We start from the raw sequence: 19,755 nt of genomic DNA, 5'->3' as shown, positions 1-19,755 counted from the left end.
TATTAATTTTTTATTAGTGACAATGAGGTAAAATTGACAATTTTTCGTTAAAAAGGTATGCAGAAACGTCGAATGAATTCTGATATTTTCTATCACTTGTTTGATTTATTTTTTTTTGTCTCACAGCATTTATTAAATCACAAAATAACCAGATTTGCGCATACTAAATTATTTGCTATCAGTTTCCGGATTTTTACAATTGAAAAATCATCTGTCACTTCAGCATAATCGGGAAATTTAACATCTTTAACATGGCAGCTTCGCATTGTGATACAATGACCCCGTATGAACAAAAGCATAAAAAGAAAGTACTTAAAGAAATTCACGAAAGGAAAATCGTTTGGAATTTCAAGTCAGAAAATGAAAACAAATCACAATAATACGAAAAACATCCCGAACGTCTGGAAATAATTTTTTTTTTTTTTTTCAATTAAGGTTTAATCAAGTTTTGTTATATATTTTTTATTTTGTTCTGCGACTAGAATGGAACGATTTAAGAAACTGTGATGTAATTTTGAAAATCGGGAACGTGATTACGGATTTTTAAATTGATATTTCCGTCAATTTAGACTTATCTTCGTCACTCGTGCCGCCCTGTTTAATATATGATACTATCGTTACGAAGATCGTTCGTCAAGAAAATGATAAGAGAAAACTGGAAGTCAAACACGAGGAGCTGATTAAAAATCCTCTCAGTATCGAGGACTGTTTTTTAATTCTATAGCAAGACGTGTTGCAGAAGAGATATTTTATCGAATTATATCATAACAATTTGACCATTCGTATACGAAAACATTTGGAAAATATCGCTTGATCATCCGTGAAACAATTTCACGCCAAATTTTCAGAGATAAGATTTTTTCGCAGTGGCTCCTGGAGCTCGATCAAATTTGTAGCAACGCATCGAACGTGCGGATTTGCAGCGGTTTCTTTGGAGTTGAGAAATCGGTTTGAGGGATTTTCAAATAAGTAATGGATTTCTAAAGTATTTATATTCGTTGATCGTCTACTATACAGGTATACATGTAATTACAAAAATATCACATAATCTTATATTTACAATGCCCAGTGTTTCGTAAATAATTCGACTGTTTGAAGCCAGCTTGACAATCGACGCTGATAATAATTGGCAAGAACTTGAGGAGAGATCGATTAGCTCTAGCTAATTTCTAAATAAGACTGGTACAGACTTTGAGTTCGTTTTATGAAGGACATTTCTCATGACTGCTAAATGACAGCTGTATAGTTTGGGATAAATGCAGCCGTGAGGGTTCATGGTTCACCTGCATCCCTAACACTTCGATAGCATGTAAAGAAATCCCTTACAGTATACACAAACATGTACATTTTGTGACATAGGAATTAGAAGTCAATTTAGCGATTCACACATGAGACATTTACTACCTATTCCGAAGATAAAGCTCAATTCGATTACACCGATCGTTAACTACAATGACGACGAGACAAGTATGAAAGAGCGAGTTCCTCCTGGTTTCAACTATTTCTACGTGACAGCCTTAGTCCTGAGGTTTTTCAAGTTTTTGGCAGCGGTCGCTTCGCTCTCAACATCCTTGGGGTCGTTCTCCCGGTTTTCCAGGTCGTTCCAGTACTGGATCTCGCCATCCTGCCAAAACAAGACACCGACATTTGTCGCCATAAATACAGCGAAGGTGATCCAGAACACCATTCTCCATTCGGTCACGGTCTGATTGGGAGTGAGCACTCCCACCACGTAAGGCGTCACTATTCCAGCGAGGGAGCCGGTGGCGATCATGAGGGCCATTAACGTGCCCGAGTAGTTGGGACTGAGGTCGACGCCGTTCACCATCAACCCAGGGTAGAACGGTCCCATCAAACCGACGCCAATGATGAAGAGAATTACGACGAGGACGCGGTTGCACTCCCCGTAGGACGCGGCTACGAGGAATATCGCCGGTCCGACGGAGCCAAATGTGGTGAAGGCCTTGCGGACGTTGGTGGTCGTCATCTTGCCGCTTTTTATGAGCCAGTCGGCCGGGATGGAGGATATATTGCTCAGGATCCACATCGCCAGGTAGGGTAGAGCGGTTAAAAGGCCGTTCGAGGTTATGGAGAACTTTAGGACGTTGCTCATGTACTTCGGGAGGTCGGTCACCATCGTGTAGAAGCCCCAGTCGTGCCCGAACTTGCCGATGAGAAGAGCCCAGAGTGGGAATGAGGTCACCATGTGGCGCCAGGGGATCGGCTGGGTGTGCTTTCTCGTGTTCTCGCTTATCTTGTCCTGGATGTACTTCTTCTCGGCTTCGCTGATGTACGGATGGACGTCCGGGTTGCTGTGGAAGAAGAGAATCCAGGTCACCAGCCACAAGGCACTGAGACCTCCGAAAAAGTAGAAGACCAGCGGCCACCCGATCGGCGAATACTCGAGCAGGATTCCGGACAAAGCGTTTCCCAGGATCGTTCCGACTTGTGTTCCCGTCATCACCATCGTCCCGATCTTCGACCTTTCCTGCGGTGGCGCCCATTCCGCTACAAGCACGTTCAGCGCTGGGAATGTCGTCCCTTCACCGAGTCCCATCAGGATTCTGAGAACTATCAATCCCGTCGAGTCGAATTTATTCACCACCAATGGTGTCAGCAGCGTGAACGTCGTCGATGACAGGACTCCAGCACTCAGGGTGTATTTTCCTCCGAATTTATCCGCCATGATGCCTCCTGGTACTTGGGATACTATGTAACCCCAGTAGAAACTCGACAGAATGATTCCCTGAAACGTGATTTATCGGGGGTCACAATGACGGTCGATTTATTTTTTGGCAGTTTGAAAGTTGATATGATTTCAGAAGACGTTTCTCTCAAACTTTTCATTTACAGGGATCATTGTGACGATCAGTTGAGGGCTTGAACTGCTATACCATGCACACTTTGGCAGAAATCCGTCCTAATCGTTCAATGGAATCATGTATCCATGAAACTCTTGTAAAAATTTTATTGTGCCTGTAGAATGTGTGATGTTATTACCACACTGCTGATAACGAGGATAAATATTTACAATCGTCAGATTCGTTCAATAGGTTAATCAAGTCTCGTAGTAGATATCGTTGAAGCATGTATGTGGGTTAAAAAAAACTGCACAGTTTGTTCATTACCGCACACGTACGCATTGCTACGAGCATGATATTTTTTGATATCCTTAGAGATCAGAATGTGATATTGGAATACCCGGATTGATAATGGTGGATTCGGCGTGGTGGATCAAAGTTCACGAAAGAGAATGGATTCTTCAGAAATTAGGTCTTTCAAAGTTTTTAGTACCACTGAATTCAATTACGGTGTCAAATTTAGAGAACTCGTTGTGATGAATTCGATATGTATTGGAGAGAAGTTTGACAAATTAGCCCAAGTATCGGATATTATTCTACCTGCGTGTATTCGTCCCAGTCGTAAGTTTCGCTGCTGGCGCTATTCGATGAAGCGGAAAGAGTTCCCGAACAAGTTTCTCCGTCTGTAGTGGTGTTCGAAGATGATTCGGCGGTTGTCACCATCTGCGTGATGGCAAGTGACAGGCAAATTCGATTCGCGTACGACACTGTTATCGCCAAGCATCCCATCACCGCGAACACCCATCGTTGTCGCACTCTCTCACCTTACAAGATTTGAAAAAAATTATAATAATAATAACAATGCGAAATAACACAGTGCGCAATTAGTACCCCCAAGAACTAAGAGTCTGGAGATATTTTTTATGTGCGAAACCAATGGCGTTAATGAAATGAATCAAAAACGGAAACTAAAAAATTATGAAATCATACAATTGATTATCTTTGTTGTGGCAAACGATTTCAAACACGATTCTGAAGAGGATGCGATCAGAATATCAAGAATAAATCACTATTTCTATGTTCCGTTGAAAGAGTATACAAACTGTTTGAGAGTAGTTTATTCCCGAGCGGCAAGGAATAGAGTGCGACTGGATTTAATTTCACTTCAAAGTGGATAAGAAAACGAATGAATAAATAATATACTCTTCAGTCACGCTGCTCTGCAGCTGCTTCCAGAAAAAATTTAATAAATTTTCCCTCGTATAAATTAATAATCAAGATTGATATGAACTACTGGTATATTTTCAAGTGCATCGTTCTGATACAAACAGAATTCGAGGCAATTATGTAGTTGGTTCCGGCGAATTGATAAATCTGCCTTGGCATCGATTGATAATCGAGGTTCATATAGATGAACGGCATATTCTCAAGTGGATCGTTTTGCAATTATTTTGATAGGGATTAAATTGTGGTTTATCAACGCGGTACACCAATGCAGGAGCCACTAATACATTCTTATTGAAATCTTCAACGACATCGCATACAATTCTACAATAATACACCGAGAAGGGTAATTAATGCATCATTCTCAACAACGTGATTTCGATTTTATCGTCATTATTAGTACACTTACATTTCATATCATGAATTATCCTGAAATCACTTGACCGAAAGAAGAATGGATAGAAAATTTGATTTCAGTACTAAAGCGTGGTAAAATTGCAATCCCATTTCTTTGCTATTTGTCGTTCAATTCTTTTAGTGCTGGTTTCGTTTCACGGATTAGTTTTTGTGAAAAGTAACATTTTTTTTTTTCAATATTTCAACACCAAGAAAGTAATCAATCATTGATTGTTTTAATTGATTTATTGACAATTGACGATAGTTTGACAGCATTGAACAGATTGGAGAGAGAAAATGGACTGAGGTTTACGTGAATATTGTCTTACAAGAAAATTAACTGTGTACCAGTGATGAATTTTTTCTACGTCCGAAACGCAGTCACAAAAAATTGATGCTTTCAAATTATTATTACAAAATATGCTTCTTAAGAATGAAACGATTTGCCAGTTTATCTGAAGTTACACGAGTTTTTTATTGAAACGTAGTATTTTTTGCACTTGCGATATCCAGAAATTTATTTATTCAAGAAAGAGATCTTCAACATGATCACATCAAGTGGAAAAATTATTTTTATGATAAGTCAACTTTTGCAGTTACTTGGATTACCAAATACTACAAATCGTTAGATTCTGATTTGTCCGTAATATTATTCGTTATGTACGTGGAACGAAGATTTGATTCTATAAAATATTCAAAAATAGTTTATCAAATCAAAACAAGTTTATCACTTCTCTGCCCAAAATTTGAGTACGAAAACAAACCAACAATTGACATTCGTTTACTTATTCAACCACAATAGATCTGTGAACTAAACCGATTTGCGCGGTGATAAAAATTGCAAAAAAAAAGAAAAATCTCGTCTTTTCCTAAATTTGCCGTTTAGAAATGTTAATAAAATTCTTTCTACTTACAACAGACTGTCCAAGACGAAAACATGCTTGTATTACTCGGTAAGTCGATTCAAAATTGACGTGAGAGCCTGAGGAATAACGGGAATCGAAAGGAAAAAAAATGAATGGAGAAAATCACTTGAATGTTAGTGCAGTATCATTTGTGGGATAATTTTTTTGTTAAATAATCGGGAATGGGTGAGAAAAAATTGAAAACTTGAAAATATTAATCGACCGGGGGAAGAAAGTTTGTCCGAAACGTTTAACGACCAAACGAATTCTAAAATCAAGCGATATGAAAAATTCACTAGGCTACACGTAAATGGAGCTCGTGGGGTGTCTTAACGAATTATATCCCTCTCAGAGGAGAAAACCCATCCCCACTTAGGCATCGAGTGGAATTTCGACTCTCCCACCAACGTGCGAAGACATGACGCGCATTTGGGTTGCATCTCAATATGAGAGGCACACAGTGGGGAAGATAATCGATTTATCGGTGGACGTTTGCGAAAATCTTAACGAGAAGGTAAAATTTTTACCACAGTAAAACATGGTCTGCAAATTCAGAGAGTTGTTCAATGATCAAAATTTTTTTTCTTCCGATAAAAAATGTTCTCTTTTTTTCTGGACTTATTTCTCAAACGGGAAAGAAATTTGAATTTAAATCGTCAGTTCAAACTTGGGGAATGGAAAGAAATTCCAACGATTGTCAATTTTTACTGCAGACGTTTTCTGGATTTGTTGGCAAGTTTTTAGGAAATTATCGCATAAACTATTGATACAGTTTGTTTTATTATATATATCAACCGTCGATCACATTTACGAGATCAAACTGTGTATATGACGTAGCTACGTAGCTATTGTCAATAGAATTGACACACCTAGTTTTTGCAATCGGATGATGCTTGTGTAAATTGTCCCGCAGAAGGATGAGACAATTTGTTGTAATCTTTGAATTCCAATTACTCTTGTGTAGCCTACACATTATTTTTCGATTGACGTGACGTGAAGAATTTCAAATCTGGATCGAGCACTTACCGTAGCCCCGAATACCAGACGATTACAAGGAATTGGTGAGAAAACGAAGGCAGTCACAATTTTTTAGAATACATTTTTAATCAATACGTTTTCAACAATATTTGATAAATTGAGCAAAATCATTGAAATTCGTCGAAACTGTGAGAATTTTTAATAAGTTTAGAGTGACAGTGGAGTTTTTATCATCATTTCCCTAGAATTGTCCAATATCCGACGCAAAGAATGGATGTAAATGCAATTAAAGTCGAGGGCTATCAAGATAATTGGTATAGAATTACGTAGCGATATACCATGAATAAGGGAAAATTTGGATTTAAATTTGTAATATTCATCGATACGTTAAACTATCACGTTTCTCGGTCGTTTCACTTTAGAAATGAGAATCACTGAATATTCTTATCCAAATCATGACGCGAAGCTTGTCGATCGTATATCACCTTCCGGTCGTCGCACACTCGATCGTCTGATTTGGCAATCGACGAGTGTATGAAACTTTTGTTGATTCGACTGTCAAATTTCCACCGGGATCCTTGCAACGATACGCGCAGTTCCGATTGCTTTTCACGTATTGCATCTAATGTGAGCTTTATATCCACAAAATAGAATTGTAATCAAATCACATGGCACAACTAAATAATTAGAACAAAATAAATATGCAAGTAAACGTATAGAATACACAAAAATGTATTTTGAAGAATCGTGAATTTCCAGTGATATCGACTTGAGCTAATAGTACGGGAATAAACCGCAGGTAAGACAATTGGTGTATAAAGCTTCGGAGATTTTTAATTGATCTGAATTTTCAGATTTTTCATTGAATGAAAACATTTATTGAAATATTGATCAAATGAACGTAAAACACCAATATTAATGAAAGATTGACTCGTTGCGATTTCATATTTTACTTATCGCGAGAATTTCGAAAGTTGTCGAAATTTGCTAAAAAATCCGGTCAAATTCCAATACACTTCTAATCGCGTAATGCACAGGAGAGAATTTTGAGCCAAGCTTGATTATCGTGACAGAGCAATAACTAAGTGGAAGATTTCCGTAACTTGTTTAGCATTACCTTCAAAGTACGCGGTAATGAAATATAAACCGTACCCGAGATAAATTCTTTTAATTCGAAAGGTCACTCTGTCAGCAAGTTGGCTAATGTGAATCAACGCGCATCTTCCACTTGCTAGGCGCGTTCACTAAGAGAACGAACGTAGTCGTTTGATACTTACTGCGCTAACTAAGCGTCGAGAATAACAAGTAGAATTTTATGAAAACAAAAGTAGCGGCAGTGCTAGCAGTAGCAACCCTTTTTAACTCCAATTAATAAAATCGCGGTAATTATTGTATAATCACTGATTATTTAATCTTCGTACGCGGCTCTTCTTCCTGTTCACAGCTCATCTCAACCAGCTCCTCGTTTTGCACGTACCATGAAAATTCGAAGAAGTATTCAATATTTCAAACCACAAGAATAGACAACAGATTATGATTGCAATCTCTCAGCAATACTTGGATTGCATTTTAATTAAAGACTGATCGGTTGAGAAAGAGTACAAATCAGATGTCAAAAAATGAGTCAGAAAAAAGTTGCCTTCCTTTATTTACACTCCATTCTTCTCTCTAGGGAGTCAATCAGCACATTCATTTCAAAATTCCTTACAATAACTTTTGAGATTAATAGAAAGTTATCATGAGCTTTACTCAAAAAAGCACAACAATGTTGTAAATACTCAAAGAAATGATTCTGAACTTGGTGCAGTGTTTTTTTTTTTATGCCGGATATTAAGAATCGTTAGGATTATGTATATTCGAAATCGATGAGCATTACATGAAACGCATTATGTCACTTTATTAGGAACTAAATGTTAGAATAAATACACTGTTTATGCAGAAATGAGATTTTTGCACACACAAAACGATTACGTACAATCTTCACAGCACGGATGAAAATGATGTCAAACTGGTGGTATTTTTTTTTTTTTGGATTGGTCAGAGCATCGAAACCGAGTCCGAAGCGTCTGACTCGTTTACTAATTCAGCAGCCATTTTCCTATTAGCAAAAAATTACATCCTCAAACAGAGACCGTAATTTTTGTAGTAGATCTGAAAACGGCGGTTCCGAATTCAGAAGAAAATCCACCAGTGCCCCTAACTTTGTAGATTTTAACACGAGTCGGTACAACATTTTGCCACATGATAATTGAGTTGGATGAAAACCAGCGTGTGGGGACCAAAGAGATTGCTCAAGAAACTTGGTCCAATTGTCTTTAACAACGAATCACGACACAGCGAGACGAATGTGGGCACCAATGAAAATTTTACACAAGTTTCTCTACGTGTCGGCCTTGCCCTCCGGACTCTCATTCCGTTCACTGGGTTTCGCTCCGTTCTCAGGATCCTTGCGACCTTGACCGTTGTTCTCGAGGTCATTCCAGTATTGGACATCACCTCGCTGCCAGAACAAAACACCGACATTCGTCACCATGAACACGGCGAAGGCGATCCAGAATACTATTCTCCACTCCATCACCGTCTGATTGGGAGTCAGCAATCCGACTACATCGGGCGTCAATATCCCAGCCAGGGCACCGACGGCGGTCATTATCGCCATCAGCGTGCCCGAGTAGTTGGGACTGAGGTCGACGCCGTTCACCATTAGCCCGGGGTAGAACGGTCCCATCAAACCGATACCAATGATGAAGAGAATTACGACGAGGACGCGGTTGCACTCCCCGTAGGACGCGGCTACGAGGAATATCGCCGGTCCGACGGAGCCAAATGTGGTGAAGGCCTTGCGGACGTTGGTGGTCGTCATCTTGCCGCTTTTTATGAGCCAGTCGGCAAGGATGGAGGATATATTACTCACGATCCACATCGCCACGTAGGGTAGAGCGGTTAAAAGGCCGTTCGAGGTTATGGAGAACTTTAGGACGTTGCTCATGTACTTCGGGAGGTCGGTCACCATCGTGTAGAAGCCCCAGTCGTGCCCAAACTTGCCGATGAGAAGAGCCCAGAACGGAAAGGAGGTCGCCATGTGGCGCCAGGGGATCGGCTGGGTGTGCTTTCTCGTGTTCTCGCTTATCTTGTCCTGGATGTACTTCTTCTCGGCTTCGCTGATGTAAGGATGGACGTCCGGGTTGCTGTGGAAGAAGAGAATCCAGGTCACCACCCACAAGGCAGCGAGACCTCCGAAAAAGTAGAAGACCAGCGGCCACCCTATCGGCGAATACTCGAGCAGGATTCCGGCCAAAGCGTTTCCCAGGATCGTTCCGATTTGTGTTCCCGTCATCACCATCGTCCCGATCTTCGACCTTTCCTGCGGTGGCGCCCATGCCGCTATGAGCACATTCACCGCCGGGAACGTCGTCCCTTCACCGAGTCCCATCAGGATTCTGAGGACTATCAATCCCGTCGATTCGAATTTATTCACCACCAATGGTGTCAGCAGGGTGAACGTCGTCGATGACAGTATTGCTCCAGCAAGGGTGTACTTTCCTCCGAATTTATCTGCCAATATTCCTCCTGGTACCTGGGATACTATGTAACCCCAGTAGAAACTCGACAGAATGATTCCCTGAAAAGTAATTTACGGGGTTCACAACGACGATCCGTTTAAATCTCGATCAACTATGGCAGCGATGCGTCTCTAACAATAAATATCAACTCTAATGTTTTCAGTTGTAGACTTTTCCAGCAGTTCCGTATTTTATACGATTCTACAAGCTAATTCCCTGTGATTCCTTATTCATGGAGATTATTGCAATGATCAGGTACTTGAGGACTCCAATTGTAAATCTGTCTTAATCGACCAATGAAATCATATATGCGTGAATGTCTCGCAAAAATAACGTTAATCTGCCGATAAGTAAGTTCAAACAGATGCTCACAGACCTGATTACAAAAACAAATCATTGTAACGGATAGATTTGTTCAATCGGCAAATGAACGGTTCTCACACTAAGTATCGTTGAAGTATGTATGTGTGTAAAGAAAACTGGGCATGCGCGTGATTATGATGACGGAGTCTTTCGTGATCGCAGAATTAGATCGTGACCTTTGAATTCCCCGATTCAAAATGGCACATTTTACGTGTTTGAACAAAGTTCAAAAAATTTAATAGGTTCTTCAAAGTTTATACGTTTGAAATTTTCTTCAAACTACTCAATCCAAACAAAGACTTCCCAATCAGTTTACGACGTAATGGTTTACCCAGGGTAAAAGACGGAAGCTTGATAAACTAAATGGCGTTAAAGGTCAACATTATTTTACCTGCGTGTATTCGTCCCACTCGTAAGTGTCGCCGGTATTGCTGTTCGATGAAGCGGAAACAGTTCCAGAACAAGTGTTTTCATCTACGGTCGTGCTGTTCGAGGATGTTTCGACGGTTGTTACCATCTGCGTGATGGCAAGTGACAGGGTAATTCGCATCGCGTACGATACTGTTATCGCCAAACATCCCATAACCGCGAACACCCATCGCTGCTGAACTCTTCCGCCTGTAAAACGAAAAACAAAAGTCAGAAATACAAGAATAACACAGTTCATCATTGCTACGCGTAACGATAATTACAACGTCGTTGTTATTTTTGCGTTTTGATACGAATGGCGTCGATTCCATGAGTCGAAAGACTCGAACAAAAAAAAAATAACAGAAATGTCCGAAACTGTTTGACAAATAATTAGGTTTGCTAAAAGAAAAAATAAACTTATCGGTTAACAGATGTTGGAATTTTTCTTTCTTCGCTTTATAATCGAGACTCAGCGTGAAGATAGGCAATTCGATCGTTCCTGAATATTTTTTATAACTTATGGAATTTAGACCCCTAAGTTGAATAATTGTTCGATAAAAGTTTAATCAAAATCAATTTTTTTTTTCTTTTTTGTCAAACTTGGTTTTCACATTAGCATGGTATTTTTTTCCTGCACTTATTGATTCCGATATATATACATATATATGAGACTTTGAGTTTCCTCTAAAAAGTTTTGAATATTTTCTTCGAAAACATTTTCATCGATCTTATTTTTTTGAATGAATGAAAATTAGGTACGAGTAGGGAGAAATTTTGAAAGAACTGAAAGATTAGCAGAGAACAAACGAACGAATATTTTTGCTCTCGTACGAAATTCAGGCACCAGGAAATTGATAAATCTCTTTCATTGTATCGATTGATAATTAACAAAAAAAAAAAAAAACAAAAGAATAAAGTTTTCTTATCGATTTACTAATTGCCGTTGTGTTTCTTAGCCCCATTTCGCACATTAATTATACGAGAGAAAGATATTGTCCGTTGTTTCACGCACCCGTACAAATACCTCGATATCAGGTAATCTCGTATTGTGTTGCACAGATCGTTTCGATAACCGAGTATATATGTAACACAAGCAGAAGTCTGGGTAACTATTTAGATTACGATCAAGCGTAAATTTTTGGCTGATCGACAAGTTACACATATACAGTAGTAACAAATAGTTTTTATAAATCAAACTCTCAAGTACATTGGATCGTATCGCCTGCTTAATATTGGCGTAAGGTCGTAAGCGCCACTTTACTATGTTTTGCTTTTGAAAAATGCTGAAGGGAGTATATATATATATATATATATATATATATATATATATATATATATATTTATTTCATCTAGGCTTAAAACATGAAAATATGACCAGACACGTTGAACTTGAATGACAATTTAATTGAGAGTAAAAGGTTGCAAGTACTGGCAGATACGACATTCTGCTACTGATTCAACCATCAAAATTTGCGTCGATTAATTCCATAGGGTCGTATATGGCAAAAAATATGTATATATATATGTTTTTTTTGTTTACTTTTTGGATGCAAGTATAAATTCATCAAATAGAGGCAAAATATGAAAATTGAAAAAATTATCTAGTACGGTAGTTGCATAAGGGCGTAACCGCCAAAAATTATTATTGTTATTTCTAGAATTCCAATAATTAACGACTTGGATAATCAAAGTTCAGAAAACCGACATTCTTGCTGGATAACTTTGTTAGTTTCATTTGTTTATGCGTTTCATTAAAATCTAGACAGTTTGCAACAGCAAAAAAATTGGTCATCACGCCCCTCTGTTTTCTTTTTTTCTGTTTCTTTCTTCTTACTTTTTTTCAAAGTATTAATTGATTCAATTCGACTATGGAGAATTTTCTGAACAGCTGCATATTATTAAAGCGATTAGAGACACAAATTGTGCCAAGGTTTATATGAAAATAAACCGTAAAAAAAATTACTAATTTAAACGTAGGTACTAAATTTTGTCTCAATAAAAATAATTAAGAAAGAAAATTCTCCGGAATTTGGAACGGAAATTTGTTTCTACAGGGATAAAATAATTTGTCGGTCTCAATGAAAAATTCACGATTTATCATCGAACCATAATAACTTTTTATGGTTTTATGTATTATATTTCTCGACTCGATACGAATAGAAATCCAACTCTCGTAATACAATTTTTCAACATGTTCGTTTTCCTGATGCATAATTAAATTGTGATTGCTTGAATTTACAAACAGGTAAATTTCTGTTATGATAAGCAAGGTTGAATTTTTTTTTTTTATTCTACTTTTTTATTTTGATACATGCGAAGATCATTTATCACGAGTGGTAAAATGTGAATATAAATTGACATGATTTGATGAAAAACTTGATTTCGTGATCACGTGAGAGTAAAAAAGATAATTGAAACGCAAAATTTACAAAACAATTTTTTCGGACTGTTGCAAAATTAAAAATATGTACGTATCTAGTCTTCCCCCCCCCCCCCCCAAAAAAAAAAAAAAACAACAACGATTACTCAATGGGAGAATTTGTGTCATAAAAATGTTAAGAAATCTTTTTTTTTTTTTTTCAACTTACAACAGAGTGTCCAAGACGAAAACATCCTTGTAATATGCGGTGAGTCGATTCAAAATCGTTGCAGGAACTCGAAGAATAAAGGGAAGAATTGAAGGAAAGGAAAAAAAAAAAAATGAAGCAGACGTCCGTGCGGTATTTTTCGGTCCGGTGATTTGTGTGGGAGAAAATTGGAAATTGGTAAAAGAGGAAGTAAACTTTTTTTTTTCTAATTCAATCTATCGGTAGAATATGGTCAGTGTGAACCGTTTGAAGAGCAGACCAATTCTACCACGGAGCTATTTGAAAATTAACTTGCCCATGCGTAAATAACGCTCGCAGTGCGTTTCTCAATTAGTTATATCCCTTCAAGAGGAGAAAACCCATCCCACTCCAACTTTAAGTGGGATTTCGACTCCCCCACCAACGTAGAAATACGCGACACTCATTTCTCGTGTGCATCTCAGAGGTTTGTAGTGGGGGGAATAATTGATTTATCAAGTGATTATTGCGAGAATCCTACGGAGAACAAGGAATTAAAAGAAATTTGCTGTGGTAAAACATAGCTTAAGAAAATTTAGGGAATCGTCTGACAAGTTGTTTGAATTTTTTTTTTTTCTTTCTTCAATTTCATTGTTTAATTTATCATAAACGTTAAACAATTTGATTTGATTCGACTTGATATAACAAATTATTGCATAAACTGTTGACGAACTTTGCTTCGTTTCAAGCCTCGATGTTTCTTTTCTGTTTCTTTTCATTGATCGTGTAATCAGACCAACGCTGCAACGTCACAACGAGTATAAGGTATAATTGACACTGTGCGTGTGTAATTTGTCTTGCAGAAGGATCGCATAATCTTTTTTGTCGTATTGCGATTCTATTTGCGGCAGTGCAGCCAGTTACATTTTGTGGATTTTCACTTTACATAACTATGTCGAAATGTGAACACGAGCATTGTGCTCATCGTTACGATGTGAAAGAATGTAGTTTCTGTATCGAGAATCTACGCGGTAGTTAATACAGAATGAGTTTAAGGAATTCGACAGAAAAGCAGGCGATAAGAATTTTGATTTGTTTTTCCCTAAATCTTCTGAATTATTGAATTTTTAACGATTTTCTACTAGTTTACGATTTCACTAAGATTCGAGGAATTTTTATCGAACTTAGAAATCGTTATAAAAGATTCCAAACATTTTCGCCAATGTGAAATGAAACGTGCCAAATCATTTCCTTTGGCTCGTGCGATATTGGAATCAAATGAACGATAGGAATGCGATGTAATTGAGATCGAAAATTATTAAAACGATTTATTTAAGATATTGAAAAACCTACGTAATATCTGATCTTAAATACAGATAAATTTGTAATAAAATCACAAGATGAATCGGATACGAGAGATTATCACCATCTTCCTTCATTATTCAGTAGAAATAACAATCAAAAAAATTCTTATCCAGATCAAATCAACACCGCAAATATTGTCGACAGTTAATCACCGTTTACTTGCTTGAAGATAGTCTGATACGCTACTCGACTCATATTGTATGAGATTTGTGTCGATCTAGCGTAAAATTTTAACCTTGATTATTGAAATGCATTCGAAATTCCTAGCGATTTTTCACTATAGCGCATATAAACTTTTAGATTCAGAACATAAAGTTTCGACTGAATTCCAAAACCTAAAAATTTCAAGTATAAGTAACTTTTTTCAACTGTAATTAATTGCAAGGTTCAGTGACTAAAATTATCATTATGGATAAATATTAAAGATAGAAATTATTATTTCGTAAACATTGAACGTTGAACAAAAAAATATTGGTCGAATCGCGAACTTGTGTGAAAAATTTTATCCCTCAAAACTTATTGCCTTTCATAACGTCATCAGCGAATTATTTTTCACATTGCATTGAATGATTTCCCGGATAATTATTAAAAGTCCTCACAAATATTATTAGAACAACGATTTTTTATTATCCGCTAATAATCTCCAAGCATATGCTACATAGAAATAATTTGGTCAAATTTGATCTTAAATTAGTTTGCATTTTGCAATTATCAATCTAGATTTTGGGTTTTTATAATCTAATCAATTCCCCAAACGAGCGAAAGACGACGACATTGTTTGAAGCATTTATTGCGTGTTTGTGTGTGAGCTTAAAGTACAGCTGTGAACGAGTTTAATAATTTATCGTAACAATTTAAAATCAGATGTTTTGCGACCGATTCTTGTTATCGTTGAATTGTTTTTTTTTATTTTTTATTTTTTATACGATTAAACACGCGTACGAAGATACACTATCTTCCGAATGTACGTAGCGTGAACATTTTAACCTGAATATGAAATCTCTGCAGAATTTCAATGACATTCTTCGGTAGATTCGCTGATGTGACAAAGAGAATAAGGAATTAAAATACACACAATCTTGATATAATTTCGAACGCAGCGGAGTGCGTTCATTTTCGTATCTGGTGTATTGGACGTTAGGGATCGACGAAAATGTGTACATTCGATATCGAAGAGCTTCTCATAACGTGTTAATCAACTATCGCAAAGTATATCTTACAATAAATACACAGTTTGTATGAAAGCAATGAGATTTTTCCAAACGCAAAACGATCACTTTCCATCTTCGTGACACTGTTTAAGATTGCGATATTTTTCTGGATTAATCCGAACAACAAAATCAAACTTGAAGTCCGTGACTTATGGAATTGATCACTGGCCGTTTTCACATGACAAAAAATTTTTAAAAAAATAAATAACAATCACCTCCTCGAACAGGGTCTGCAATTTTTGTCGTATATCTGAAGACACCGTTTGAAATTTTAGAACAAAAATCAAAAGTGCCTTTCACCTTACGGACGATGATAGACGCCGGTGGAACGTTTCGCCACATCGCAATCCAGAATTGGACAAAGACCAATGTGCGTAGCACGAAGTGACAGCTCAAGAAACTTGGTCCAATTGACCTTAACAACGAATCGTTTCACGTGGAGACGATTTTTGGGTATCTGTGAAGATTTCACACAAGATTCTCTACGTGACTGCCTTGCTCTCCGGATCCCCGCTGCTTTCACTGGGCTTGAATTTTTTCTCAAGGTCCTTGCGACCTTGGCTCTGGTGGTTTCCAAGGTCATTCCAGTACTGGACCTCACCGTCAACCCAGATCAGTACGACCAGGTTGGCAACCAAGAGCACGACGAAGGTGATCCAGAATATGGTTCTCCACTCGACCAGCGTCTGATTGGGGGTGAGTATGCCGATCAAGTAGGGCGCCAACATACCGTCTACAGCACCGACCGCGGTCATCATGGCCATCATGGTCCCGGAGTAGTTGGGACTGAGGTCAACGCCGTTGACCATAAGGCCTGGATAAAACGGCCCCATCAGTCCCATTCCAATTACGAAGAGTATGACGACGACGATGCGATCGCATCCGGCGTACGACGCGGCTACGAGGAAAATCGCCGGTCCGACCGAACCAACAGTGGTGAAGGTCTTGCGGACGTTGGTGGTCGACATCTTGCCACGTTTTATAAGCCAGTCGGCATAGACGGAGGATATATTGCTCAGGATCCACATCGCCACGTAGGGTATAGCGGTTAGGAGTCCGTTCGAGGTTATGGAGAACTTTAGGACGTTGCTCATGTAGAGTGGGAGGTCGGTAACCATCGTGAAGAATCCCCAGTCGTGGCCGAACTTACCCACTAGTAGGGCCCAGAGCGGAGTCGAGGTTGCCATGTGGCGCCAAGGTATCGATCTAGTTTGCTTTCGCGTTTGCTCGTTCATCGAGTCCATGATGTACTTTCGTTCGGTATCGCTTATGAAGGGATGGGTCTCCGGACCGCTGAAACAAACCAGTGTCCAGACTATGAACCACAGGACGCTTACGCCACCGTAAACGTAGAAGACGATCGGCCACCCTATCGACGAGTACTCTATCAGGACACCGGTAACCGCGTTTCCAAGTATGGTTCCGACCTGCGTTCCCGTCATCACGAGCGTTCCGATCTTCGATCTTTCCTGTGGCGGTGACCATTGTGCTATCAGCGCATTCAACGCTGGGAATGTCGTTCCTTCACCGAATCCCATAAGGACTCGCAGGACTATCAGACCCGTTGAGTCGAATTTCTCGACCACCAACGGTGTAAGAAGGGTGAATATCGCTGTAGACAGGATTCCGAGACCAAGGGTGTATTTGCCGCCGAATTTGTCCGCCAGGATTCCGCCCGGTATTTGGGTCACTATGTAGCCCCAGAAGAAACTCGACAGGATCACTCCCTGCAAAGTGGGGTTAATCATTTGAAATCTGAGGGTTCGCCGACGTGAAACGTTTTATCGGTAACTGTTGTGGTCAGTAGAAAATTCTGAGAGTATTTTTTCGAATCACAAGTAAATGGGCATACACAGGTTACGCAATGGATGAGGATCGATTCTACGGAAATTAGTTCTACAGAATCTTTTCGACAGAAATATTTTCCTAAGGAAAGTTATTCGATATTCGCATCAGAAATAATTCTTCTTGAATTATTGTACAGAACATTTTCTATAGAATAGTTTTCCAGTTTTAACACATCCAACTCAATCCGCATTCAACACGCAAATAATTCGAATTCAGTCAAATTAGATTAAATTTACTCAAATCAAAACGTACGAAATTGACAATTGATTGGTTGATTTTAACGATTCGATGACTGCTCTGAATTTGTGTTGCGCCAAACACAATGTGTGGAAAAATTGACGCAGCAAAATATTCTGTAGAATAATTCATGCTGGATTATTTTCTATGTGAATCTCGAATTTCTTTCTGTAGTAAAATATTTCCGTAGAGACGAGTCTGTAGAATATTTGTACTGTAGAACTGATTTCTGTAGAATCTATACATTTTGATTTTGATTTTGATTTTGATTTTGATATTGAAAATTATAATTTATAACCTGCGTGTATTCGTCCCATTCGTAAGTGCCGCCTGTGCTGGTGCTCGACGAGGTAGAATCAATCGATGGGCAAGTATCGTCTGAACTTGTATCGTTTGACGATGATTCCTTGCTTGCGACCATATCCGTTATCGCCAGTGACAAGCTTATTCTCATTGTGTACGCGTTCGTTAGGGCCAAGCATGCCATCACTGCCATTATCCATCGCTGAGGTAATTTACTATCTGAAGAATAAGAATACCAAGTTATGAAACCAACGGTAGCAAGTAACACGTGATTTTCGTTTGGTTTTATTTTATTTTTTTCGATTTCATATTAATTGTTTTGTTTTCATTTTGCGCGAATTTGGGAATTCGACGAATCGTTTTTGATGGTTTTCTTTTTTTCAATTTTTCTATTGACATATTCACTCAAGTAATTTGATACCAGTTGTTTATTTTCAACTTATACCGTTCCGATTTCATCACACATTATTATTTTATTTTTCTTAGCACACATTTTAATTTATGATCTGTTCCGATTGTCAATAAAATACGACGAGCAGTTGCAACGCGATAATTCCAATCCTTGTATATCTTCCGGGACCTCAATTCGGATAACCGATAAAAGAGAAGCCCTGTTTCTCCTTTTTTTGATCTTCTCGTTTTTTTTTTTTTTTTTTTTTTTTTTTTTTACCGTATTTTTTACAGTTTTCCACAAAAAATTGATCGTATACGCGTCAGATTCATTTTATTTTTTTTTTTTTTTTTTTCTGAAAGTTTGATTTCGTTCGTAAGATTTCGAAAAAATCGATTAAAAAATTCGTTGAGATTTTTTTTTTTAATTCATTATATTTTGTTTTTTAATAAAAAGTATGAAAATGAGAGTGAAAGAAATTGAATCTGATATTTGTGCCAGATTTTTTTATTTCATATTTTTTTTCCTGCATGTTTAAAATTGTAAGGAATATTTCATTCAATTCATTATATTTTGTTGTTTGTTTTTTTTTTTTTTTTTAATAAAAAGACACCGACGAATATCAATGTACTATACGTACTAAATTTCCTCCAAAACGACAGCATCGTTGAAAAAAGAATAGCGATTGTGTGGAAATAATTAACTCGAAAATGATCTGCTAAGTTTGATAAGAAATAATGGAAAATTTGAGTTGAAGGAGGATAGGGCTTGGAAAGTTAAGAACTGTGGTACCTAGACGCGAATAAGTCATTTCTCGCTCATCAAAGTCTTATATACTGGCTGTATAATCCTTTGATATTGAATTTATCAAAGTCTTTGTGAATACTTACGAAACGCTTATACTATAAGCGATGATAAACCTTATTTTGCTTGTCAGCCACCTGTCGACTGGTTGTTTGATAATTAGTTGTCACTAAATGCTAGATTATTGAAAAATCCGTACATCTATATGATGTAATCGAGGATTAACCACGAATAAATGTAGGTATACAGATGTATTTACACACAAGCGCGTATGTGCGAGTTATCTTTGGGAGATGAAGGAAGATTTGATCACGTTATAATTAGGTACTTTAGAAAAATAAATAAAAAAAAAAATAAAATATAAAAACTCGACTTGACAGTTTGACGCGTTCATTTTTTTCCACGCGTC

General features: G+C 37.9%; 3 protein-coding genes across 3 annotated transcripts; all 3 read right to left on the bottom strand.

Moving 5' to 3' along the window:
• Positions 1-973: 973 nt before the first annotated feature.
• On the bottom strand, positions 974-5,860 carry LOC124223094 (putative inorganic phosphate cotransporter). The gene is made up of 3 exons (XM_046634770.2): positions 5,336-5,860; positions 3,402-3,625; positions 974-2,746 (listed from the first exon to the last, which is right to left on the bottom strand). Exons 1-3 carry the CDS (start codon positions 5,358-5,360, stop codon positions 1,505-1,507), a joined length of 1,491 nt encoding a protein of 496 aa, XP_046490726.1. The 5' UTR covers positions 5,361-5,860; the 3' UTR covers positions 974-1,504.
• Positions 5,861-8,057: 2,197 nt separating this feature from the next.
• On the bottom strand, positions 8,058-13,576 carry LOC124223093 (putative inorganic phosphate cotransporter). Its single transcript, XM_046634769.2, has 3 exons — positions 13,230-13,576; positions 10,622-10,848; positions 8,058-9,926 (listed from the first exon to the last, which is right to left on the bottom strand). The coding sequence occupies exons 1-3, from the start codon at positions 13,252-13,254 to the stop codon at positions 8,685-8,687; spliced, it is 1,494 nt and encodes a 497-aa protein (XP_046490725.1). The 5' UTR covers positions 13,255-13,576; the 3' UTR covers positions 8,058-8,684.
• Positions 13,577-15,417: 1,841 nt separating this feature from the next.
• On the bottom strand, positions 15,418-19,324 carry LOC124223239 (sialin-like). The gene is made up of 3 exons (XM_046635023.1): positions 19,183-19,324; positions 18,147-18,370; positions 15,418-17,490 (listed from the first exon to the last, which is right to left on the bottom strand). The coding sequence occupies exons 1-3, from the start codon at positions 19,205-19,207 to the stop codon at positions 16,246-16,248; spliced, it is 1,494 nt and encodes a 497-aa protein (XP_046490979.1). The 5' UTR covers positions 19,208-19,324; the 3' UTR covers positions 15,418-16,245.
• Positions 19,325-19,755: the final 431 nt, after the last annotated feature.

The sequence above is a fragment of the Neodiprion pinetum genome, chromosome 7 (assembly GCF_021155775.2).
Source record: "Neodiprion pinetum isolate iyNeoPine1 chromosome 7, iyNeoPine1.2, whole genome shotgun sequence".
Classification (NCBI taxonomy): domain Eukaryota; kingdom Metazoa; phylum Arthropoda; class Insecta; order Hymenoptera; family Diprionidae; genus Neodiprion; species Neodiprion pinetum.
This window is presented reverse-complemented; position numbering and strand designations above follow the sequence as displayed.

Excerpts from the sequence above, each read along its gene's own strand:
- LOC124223094 (XM_046634770.2), bottom strand. The coding sequence starts at position 5,360 with ATGTTTTCGTCTTGGACAGTCTGTT. Across the intron at positions 3,626-5,335 it reads TTCGTCTTGGACAGTCTGTT|GTGAGAGAGTGCGACAACGA; the intron begins GTAAGTAGAAAG and ends AAATCTTGTAAG. Across the intron at positions 2,747-3,401 it reads ACTGGGACGAATACACGCAG|GGAATCATTCTGTCGAGTTT; the intron begins GTAGAATAATAT and ends ATCACGTTTCAG.
- LOC124223093 (XM_046634769.2), bottom strand. The coding sequence starts at position 13,254 with ATGTTTTCGTCTTGGACACTCTGTT. Across the intron at positions 10,849-13,229 it reads TTCGTCTTGGACACTCTGTT|GCGGAAGAGTTCAGCAGCGA; the intron begins GTAAGTTGAAAA and ends TTCGTTTTACAG. Across the intron at positions 9,927-10,621 it reads AGTGGGACGAATACACGCAG|GGAATCATTCTGTCGAGTTT; the intron begins GTAAAATAATGT and ends ATTACTTTTCAG.
- LOC124223239 (XM_046635023.1), bottom strand. The coding sequence starts at position 19,207 with ATGCTGTCGTTTTGGAGGAAATTTA. Across the intron at positions 18,371-19,182 it reads GTCGTTTTGGAGGAAATTTA|ATAGTAAATTACCTCAGCGA; the intron begins GTACGTATAGTA and ends CTTATTCTTCAG. Across the intron at positions 17,491-18,146 it reads AATGGGACGAATACACGCAG|GGAGTGATCCTGTCGAGTTT; the intron begins GTTATAAATTAT and ends CCCACTTTGCAG.